Here is a 9,810-nt window from a genome sequence, read left to right as displayed (position 1 = left end):
ACCAACCCACCAACAAACCAAATCCACCAACCCACCAACCTACCAAAAACCAACCCACCAACAAACCCACCCACCAACAAATCCCATCCACCAACCCAACAAACCAAACCCCAAAACTTGATCTGCTATGGTGGCAAACATTTAAGCAAATAAAGCCACAAAGGCTTTCTTCTTGCACATGGACACTGCATTGTCATACCTAATGCTTAACCTGGAAATACTACTTCTTCATGGGGGATGGCGGAGGGTAATTTTGAAGGTGACCTGGATCTCAACCCCTGAAACAGAGGTGTAGGAAAAGGTGGTGTGTGGAGGAGGCAGTGGAATCAAGGCCCTCTCAGATGCCCTGGGAGAGTTACCTATAGATTCTGTTTTAGCTACACTGTACCAGCTTTGGTGTTGACGCCCACATTCCCAAGGTAGGACCTGCAGCGAGTAAGGCGGAGTGACATTCCAGTTTCAATTATTTTCTGCTGAAGCTGGCAAACTGAATGAAGATTTATATCTTTGGTGACAGGATTCAAATGAGACACGACAAACCTGTAAAAGCTGCCACCTAAACATGTCAATGCAGAAGTTTCCAGTGAACCAGCTAGGACGTGGGGAGACACAGCGTACAATGCCAGCTATGCCGTGCTGGAGAGCTTGAGAGATCAAAGACGAAGCCCAGGGCAAAGAGCAGGTCCTTGCTGGCCGCACAGCATTATGGGATTGAGTACAGGAGCCATGTTGGTTTTAGACAAAAAGCAGGCTTACCTTATGGTGGAAATTTTTAAACTGACTGGAAAATTGACTTAAGTTACCCAATTTATATAGTAAAGTGTAAGTTTTGAAACTACCCATTGAGATGGAATTTAATCTGACCCAGTTCTCTGAGCTGGGTGAGAATTAGTCCCATTTACCAAAGCACAGTCAACAGGTGTCAAAAGAGCAGCCGGAGCCAGCCATGCTTCAGGAAGGAACACATTTTCTCTGTTTGGATGGAAGAATGAGCCTAGTACAAGACAAACATCAGAAATGCTCTGTGATAGAAGCCTGGTCACCAGGGAGTGGGACCAACAAATCCAATGATTAGTGATCCTTCCTCTCATCTGGGAAATGCCAAGTTAAAGGTGCCCACACTAAACAGAGCACTCTGGACTGTGTCATGCCAGGTGCCGTTGACATCCTGGTGCTACCCAGTCACTGAGGAGAATAAATTCTGTATGAAGTTCCTTCTGGTATTTGTTTGACTGATTTCTCTTGAGATATAAACAACTGTTTATTTTCTAAAATCAGGTCAGCATTTCCTGAATTAATCTGGCAACCAAATGAGTTTTTAGCTATAGTTTAACTCAGTCCCAATGGGGAGAAAAGTCTAACACTGGAATTGTTCTCAAGCCACAAGGAAATGCCAAATGAAAGCCACCAGCCAGTCACTGCATAGGATTCTGCATCGTTTATTAAATATTTTTAGGTATGCATTTACAAACTTGACTTGCTTCGGAACTCTGCATACGGTTCAGTTTTTAAACTTTTGTGCAGAGACGGTCTAGTAAAGCGAGACCCAGGTACAAAACAAGGCGACAGGTAGAAAACACTTCCTGTGATACTTTGCACCCATCCAGAAAAGAAATCATGTGACAAAGAAATAAAACCCAAACGTGGTTCTTTCAGAAGAACAGCATTGTCAGTGTTCAGCTATGCATCCTAAGGGACAGCTCCTACTTTGTCTTATATGAATGTATATATGTATATACGCATAGTAACTTCTTACCTACTGCATCATGGTTCAGAGGAAGAAAATCTAGAAACCATCAGCTAACTCATTTGACTATGATGTGACATCAAAATTCACCCGGGAGATGACACTGACTGGTCAGCAATATGCTGTTATTCCAAACGTCGTGTAAAAAGTTCCCTTTAAAAAATTAATTCATCAATTCCTTTCAAGCTAAAGTGTGAGCCTCTAACATGGCTCTCTTAAAGAAACACTTTAAATGATTAACTTTGAAGCTTAAAATTATCCTTGAAACTAAAGTTGCTTTTCTCAAAATGAATGCTGTTTGAATGGTTCACAGACCTGGAGTTATCACTAGGATACAGGGGCACTAATGCCATTAGCAACGAGAAACAGCATCACCATAGGATAATTACAAGGTACAAAATTGCCCAGGGGCCAGAAACTCGCTATTAATATAATTTTGGCAGCAGCAGCATCATTTGATATTTAACCATTTATTACATGAGTATCAACAAATCAGCTTCAAAGATGCGTACTCCCTTAGGACACTCAGGAGTTACAAAGTTATGGTGATTGCATAATTTGTATTGCACAGTTTTATAAAAAAAACATAAATACCGGCTATTCTAGTTTTAAATACAAAATACATGTCATATACTTTTAAATCTATAATCTGGTTCAAGTGCAAATCAGGTACTTTCTGTAGTCCTTCCAAAAAAGGCATTTTTAATATTTTTGGCAGGAGTGACACGTCACCATGCCAACAGAGCTAATTACAATACGAAAGTCCAAACCTCTGAGAATAGCAATCATATACATACAATACAAAACTGAGTATTTACACATGTACTACGCGCACATGTAAGCTTAGTGGGCAAATCAGAACCAATGAGCCGTACCCACACTGACAGTAATACACAAAGGGCTGAGCAGAGTCCTTCTGCCTCATTTGCCTAGGCCGGCTGCTGTGGGTTGACATTCATGTGAGGAGGATGTCCTAGAAGGCCAATTCTTTGTTTCTGCTTCCTCTGTTCTGTCATCTGGAAAGTTAAAAAGTTTCATCATTACACTCAGACACTTCCTGTGCGTCAGGTCACACACTGAACCATAGATTTACCTCTGTGGTTATGGGTTATACTGAAACCCACTTTCTACAAATAGTGTACTGTCACACACACACACACACCCCTTCAACAAGGGCATCTTCCTCCGCAGATGGGGAGTTCTGGGGCCTCATCATGCAGGGTGACATTCAGTTTTAGTGTATGTGCTGCCGAAGCGAGCACAGCAGGGTGACATTCAGAAGTACTGCTTGCTACTTGTTTCATAGAGAAACAAACGACAGGTGAAGCATAGCTTCTAGGTCATTTCCAAACGCCATTTCCAAGTGATGTCAACACTCATTGGAAAGTGGCAGCTCGCTATGATTATGTTATGTCACATGATCTGGAAAAAGCAGTGTTGTTAGAATCCCTGGGTCTACTAAAGACTTTGTGCCCACACTCTTCAAGGGGTCTTGGGTTCCTCTGCTCAGTGATTCTGCGAGGTGAGAAAAAAGTTACCTGCTTCTTCTAGGAAAGATGACAGACAGGTCCTCACCCCTGCAAGGTGCAGGGTAACTAAACGGCTATATAAACAGTGCTCTAGCCACCAGTGCTGTGAACAGGGACTGGATTTTGGGTCACATCAGGTGAGAGCATTTCTCAGTGTGGGTTCCCATGAAGAAAGTACACTCTCAGCCCAGAGCAAGAGGTTGGCTTTCTTCTGGCTGCTGGGCTGAGTTCTCACTTTGGGTCTCTAGCTCTCTCCTGGATATTTTACGACTCTGTTCTCTGCAATAGAGTTTTCTCAGCATTCTCAGGACGACTTCTGAACTTGAGGCTCATAAGTTAACTAAGATAAGAGACTATATGAATACATTAGATGGAGTTATGTGCCAATAGCATAAGGTTTAGGGTAGAACAGTAAAAACCTAAAGACTTTAAACTCAGACAGCCATTTAAGTCAATGTAAAATGTTATTTAACTTCTGTCACTTTGTGCATCAGTCCAAGTAGTGAAGGTAATTCCCGTCTGGAGGGTAAAAAGCTGAGGACCTATCGAAATGAGATGGGACGTATGGAAGAGCACAGAGTCAAAGCCAGGGTGTCTGGGTTGCAGTTCCTCCCTGCACTGATTGCTGGTTCATTCCTAGCTCAGTTACTCTGGCTCAGCTTTAAAGTGGTTATATTTTGCTTTCTCAGAGCAGAGCACTTTACTGTTTAAACCAAGAGATACTATTTTTTTGCTCAAATGGAAACGCTATCTTTATTATAATTTAGACAAAAAGATGTACAAAGATTGAACACCTCTACTTGGAAGTTTTAAATAAAGTTTTTTGTTAAACTGAATGAAGATATTCTAGCCAGCCTTCAAAGTTTACATTCACAGGTTCATCTGAGGAAGGAGATGTTCACATGGCACATGGATACACTCATTGTTACATTAACATGTCAGTTACATGCTCATCTGAATGGTTGACAGTTCAGATAGGGTAGCTCAGGTAGTTTGGATAGGTTTCTCACATCAACTGCTGTCTAGACAGGCAATCTTGTGGGGAATCCATTCATATCTTGATAATCTCAAGTATTAAAATGGGTTTAGAAAATCTTGGCATACTCACCCTTTAAGAAAGGGTACTTTCCTAAAACATCCATATGGAACTGCTAAGACCATGCAGCTCAAAACTGGCCCATACAACTTTCTCAGAAATACTTCAGTAACTGTTGGGACCAGAGAGAATCTTTTTTATACACTCACCTCCTCTCTGCTCAGTAAGTCACTCACTCTATCTTTGTCTTAAACTCACAACCTGTAAAGCTTTCTGCCTTTTAACAAGTGAGTCTTTGGCTTCACTTAGAGCCATCAATGGCTCCCTCCTTCATGGTCCTGGTCTTCCTTTCTACTTGTTTCTTTAAAGCCTGTTAGCAAATCATCTTCCCTCTCTCTAAACCAATAAGGTCCATAGTGCTATAGGTTAGTGGTGAAGTCTTAATGCCTAATCATGTCAAGTACCCAATACAGTACCTATCTGACTTTGATCGTTTCTATAGACTAGTTCATAAATGGTTCAACACCGTAACCACCCAGCACATTAAAATATAGACAAAGAGAATTTGATATATCAGGTCTTCTGTGGGGGCCTAGGAATATGTATTTCTAGTGAAGTCCTGGGTGTTGAAGATGTTGCTGGCTTGTTTTGGAAGAACTGGGTGTGTACATTTGGAGCATGTTTTCATATATTTCCGTGTTTCCTTTCTCTTCCATGCAGACAGGTCTTGGAGAAGATTCTCTCCAGCTAAGAATACAGTAGCACACTATTTGATTGTGTGATCTGCATTAGCCTTGGCCTCATAGACAGGAGGAAGCCATAACCCTTCCACTGGAAGAATTGGCTATCAGAAACAACTACAAGGGAGTTAAAGAGGGGGAAAAACAAAAACAACAAACAAAAGCCATAAAACAGCTAAGGTCTAAATCTGACTTAAAAGGAACCAAGGTCAGTGATATTGAACGCTTAGCTTTCCTACCGTTCCTGCCTGTTCCAGACTTCCCATGATACAGCCTACTGGCTATCTTACTGCAAGGCCTCGCTCACTATGTGTTTCCATCACCTTGTCAGGAAATAATCTGTCCTAATTAATGGATATCCAGAGCAAAACTGACCACTGATAAAAGTCCCCATCAGATTTATACTTAAGTAACTGAGTCATGTAGAACATCCTCATTGGAGAACACTCAAAGGTTTTAGAATCTCCACACAGCTGAAGACTGGCAGCTGAAACAGTGCTCTGCTATAGCTATACAAACGCAGAAACCACCTTGAACATCTCTGTGCTGCCTTTTGCCTCTTGTCAATATAAATATAGATGTAAATGTAAGTCAGACAGAAGCAAAGTCATGAAGACCTTGCATTAGAACACTAGACCCAGCATGGGTGATCATGACGTGAATATAAGTTTGCACAGGGCTGAGGCTCACCCCCACCCCCAGTATGGCTCACAACTGACCTTAATAACTCTCTGAAAAGCTGCTGGTTACACATGGACAAACATCCTGGTTACTGAGATGCCAAATAGCCAGCAAAATCTAATAACCAGAATTCTGTCCTATGGTTCTGTACAGTCAGTCGGATTTAAAAGATGCTTAGAAGTAAAAACAAGATAATAGCCAAAACCACAAAAACAAAAAACCTGAAACAAGCCCCGAACATAGCATCTGCTAAATATGAAATAATATTGTATATTAGTATTGCTCAGACCCTTACAGGTCCTTCCCCCCTACCCCCCATGTGTTAACTACTACCTCACTGACAAACACTATTTCTCAGACTCTGAACCACACACAAACTATCTTGAGAAGGTCTTGGGGCAATGGCTGCAGTCTCTCCCTTAAGCTCACTGTGAGGAACTCATCACTCCCCTTTGGAAGTCCTGGTGGGGAGACAGCTAGATCTAGAAGGCAGATGCTAGGCCCTCTCTGCCCTTGTGTCCCTGCCATCTAGTGCTGTTCTTGGCAAACACATGGCTCCCGTGTTGGTGGAAGTGAGGAGTCAGGTTAACTTGGGTATGTAGCCATTCCTTGAGCGTGCCATGCTCAGTCATGCATTTGTTCATGCTGCTTCCTTGCCAGGAAGGCCCCTATTGTAGTTCTCTGCCAGCCCAGAAGCCACCTCCTGTGTTATTCAGAAGCTACACTGGTCTCACTTGAAGCCACTGTTGGGCCAGCCTCCTCTGTGTTCGATGGAGCCCTACTCACTCCTTCTCTATGTTTCTTGCTAAACATGGAGTCCTAGAAGGCAGACATCTGTCTTGGCTCTCTTTCATGAAAAAAGGCAACATGCTAATATAATTGAGATGTTCAGGCACTTCTTACATTCCTAGCATAACAGGTAAGGGGCGCTGTCCTTTAGGAAGCCAGTCACATTTTCAAGAAAATTAACCTTTGCTTAGTATTTGCTCTTTTGCATTATGAACGAAACATGCAAAAAAAAATGTATGAAGTTCTTACATTAGTCTTCCTCCTTGGAATAAGGATGTAAGAGAACCACATTTAGTATTCAGAATCTCTTGGGAGGGGAAACTTGGAGATGAGATGCATCATTTAGTTCTTTGAATAGCAACCGTCTCAGTAGAATGAACACCTGACACCACGAATCACGTTTTCACTAATATCCTCGCAAGGACACCTCCCCTCGTTGGTAGTTTAGGAAAACAACACCCAGAGACCTCAAATACAGCAAGGAGTGAAACCCAAAGTCATTCACACTTAAATGACTGTCGCTCCATTGCTGGTTTCTGGGCCAGAACATCTACGGAATAGCTAAGGGATGAAGCAAGTTTTTGTGGATTTCCCAGTGAATGGCGGTCTTTCATGGCTGTAGTAAAAAAATGTCTGTGACAGAGGTTCTTGTTCTTGAACCATTTGTGGGGCTTTTAGTTTTAATCCATTTTGATGCCTTTTGTGGGCAGGAATCGTTGCAATGACCAAAACCAGATCTGTCACATGCCACCATGAGTTCCAATCCACAACAGCTTAACAACGTTTAGAATTCTCTGAACACCAAACTTAATAACATTGAAACCTAGTCAAGTTAGTTCGGAGATGATGCAAAGGTTTGTTAAGGTGACCCATTAAGGAAGCAATTTCTACCTCCTTTTGAATGAAACAACCCTTTCCTGACCCCAAAGCAACTGTGGGTTTTTTTGTTTTGTTGTTTTTTTTTCCTCCCTGTATTTCTTAGCATGCTGAAACTTCAGCAGTTCAATCCTGGTAAAAAAGAGAACTTCAAAATGTGCTATTGCTGTTCCATGCTTCTTTGTAGCCTAGAACACTTTCCAAGAAAGAAAAAAAATTCATTTTCAGAATCCCTCAGAGGCTTTTCTCTAAAGAGCATTTCTTACTGCCAACCTGAAAACGGAAAACGATATAAGAAGGGCTGGGGACGGAACAGTTGAAACCACCCAGAATCTAAGGTGATTTCATGACTTTTAGTCTAGGGTTAGCTCGGGAGAAATAGCTCTACCCTGGCCCGAGTTTACAAAAGATGTGCACAGCTTTTTTGTTTGCATATGACAGTGGAGGCATCCTCAGTCCCATGAAATAGTTTCTTCTTCTTTTAGGGAAGGAAGGGAGGAAGGAAAGGAAGAAGGAAGGAAGGGAGAGAGAGAAAGAGAAAGGAAGACAGAGAAAAGAAAGGAAAATAAAATTTAAATGTATCACAGAAGGCAAACTGAATACAAAACAGAACACACCTATTAAAGACTTCAAAGCAGGCCAGCACTGGGGGATGAGGGCTTTACTCTCTCCTGCTGTGCCGTGCAGTGGGACCTGCTCTGCTCCTTGACATCCTTATCCAGAAAATCAGGGTACTGGTAGGATGGCCCATGAGTTCCTGAGGCATCTCCCTACTCCTGCCATCCCTGCTGTATCTCCTCAGGCCAACTCACACCCAGGTCTGTGAAGTGGGGCTCCAGGTAGCTTCTGAATCACTGTACGTGAGCCACTGGGAGACAGACTACTCAGCATATCATGGGACAGGGATTTTCACCAGAATCTTGACCACCACAAAACACTCCAAAACTTAGTACTTTTGTTTTTAAGAAACTCTCGGACAAACTGGAGGCCCCCCCCCCCCAATTGTTCATATCAATAGAGCACGTCGCTTCTGAGCTTGCAAGGATCATGATAAACAGTCTTGAGGAACTCAGATGAGGGTTAGACACCATCCCTAGGAGGCCTGAGCAGTAGCAGTTCTGATACCCTGGGCATGAAGTGTAGGTGAACGCTCTGAAAAAAAAAAATGGCACCAAGGTCACGGGTAGCACCTGTGTTTAAGTGTCTTGGATCAGAGTCCAAGAATTGTTCTCTGTACCTAATTTAAAACATCTAATTGGACTGAGATTCTTGATGCCACAGCTACCTCAGACAGGAGAGAAGAGCTTGCTGGGCTGTGAAGTTCACCAGCCTCTCTCGGGGGCTGGAGAGACAGATGCAGACTCAGTCATTGATGCATTCCTGAATCACCCTTAAATGTCTCACAGCAGGACGGGCAGTTAATAAGGAAAGCAATCTAGCTAGATCTTCCTCAGTTTTCTCATTTAGGCTATTGCTCATCTCAGATGGTTGCCAAGCTCTGGGCTGCAGATGGCTCTCATCAGTAAGACCTTCTCTCATTGGTCTTTTCTTATTTGTATCTTAGTGTATTTGAAAGGAAAGAACTTGAGGCCGAATGGTATCTTAGGGCACAGATGAGCAAAATTCAGCGGGAAAAGAAATATAATTGAAAGCAGAATTATTAAAAATGCTCTTTCAACTGCCTCTGAGAAGTGTTTATTGCAGGCCAGCTCTTCTCTAGTTGTGAAGTGCATAAAAGTAATAAGTCACCTGTGGGTACACCTTGCTACTTACCTCCAGGGCAGGCTTGTCCAGTGCCTACTGCAGTGTCTATGGTGCCCATTAAAATGCCTTCAGAACCATATGATGCTGAGCTGTACCTGTTAGTATGTGGCTATCTCTGGGGAGCTGCTCCCCATCTCTGGTTCAAGTCCTTGACCCAAAGTGGCCCCTATCACTACTATACAACCATTGGGTGCTTGCTGTGCTCTCAAGGCATCAAAGGTCTGTGGGTGGAGGACAATAAGCTAGGTTTAGTGTGAATCCGCCATTTCTTTTCAACTTCCCTCAAGAGGTAGTAGGGCAGGGGGCTGTGTTTCTGAGATGACTAGAAAAGCTCCCCCAAACCTGCAGTTTTTCTCCGGTTGTGGAGTTTTAAAATGCGGGTGAACACCTGAGAAGTCACAGGGCTGAGAAGCTAAAACAGAACTAAGCACACACTCTCCCATCAGTGAGTCAGGTCGCAAGGGGTGCAGCTCTATGCAGCGTAATGTTTTTGTTGCTCAGTGTTTCACTGAGATAGTTTACATATTGAGACCACAGCCTAAGTAGTGCAGAAACAGTGACATATCCACGCCAAGGGTAAGGGCAGCCAAAGCAGTGACCGTGAGGGGGGAGTCTGTCTTCTGACCCCCAGTCCCCTCCATGGAGGTA

At 42.9% G+C, this 9,810-nt stretch overlaps 1 protein-coding gene across 13 annotated transcripts in view; it reads right to left on the bottom strand.

The window, feature by feature from the left end:
- Positions 1 to 1,423: 1,423 nt before the first annotated feature.
- Itpr1 (inositol 1,4,5-trisphosphate receptor type 1) overlaps positions 1,424 to 9,810 on the bottom strand; it is a 336,899-nt gene continuing 328,512 nt past the window's right edge. For all 13 annotated transcript variants that reach the window (XM_029478976.1, XM_029478977.1, XM_029478980.1 and 10 more), the window contains one exon: positions 1,424 to 2,763. In XM_029478976.1, the coding sequence (XP_029334836.1) occupies positions 2,677 to 2,763 (87 nt within the window). In that variant the 3' untranslated portion in view covers positions 1,424 to 2,676. The remainder of the gene's footprint in view (positions 2,764 to 9,810) is intronic.

This window comes from Mus caroli, chromosome 6 (assembly GCF_900094665.2).
Source record: "Mus caroli chromosome 6, CAROLI_EIJ_v1.1, whole genome shotgun sequence".
In the NCBI taxonomy this organism is placed as follows: domain Eukaryota; kingdom Metazoa; phylum Chordata; class Mammalia; order Rodentia; family Muridae; genus Mus; species Mus caroli.
This window is presented reverse-complemented; position numbering and strand designations above follow the sequence as displayed.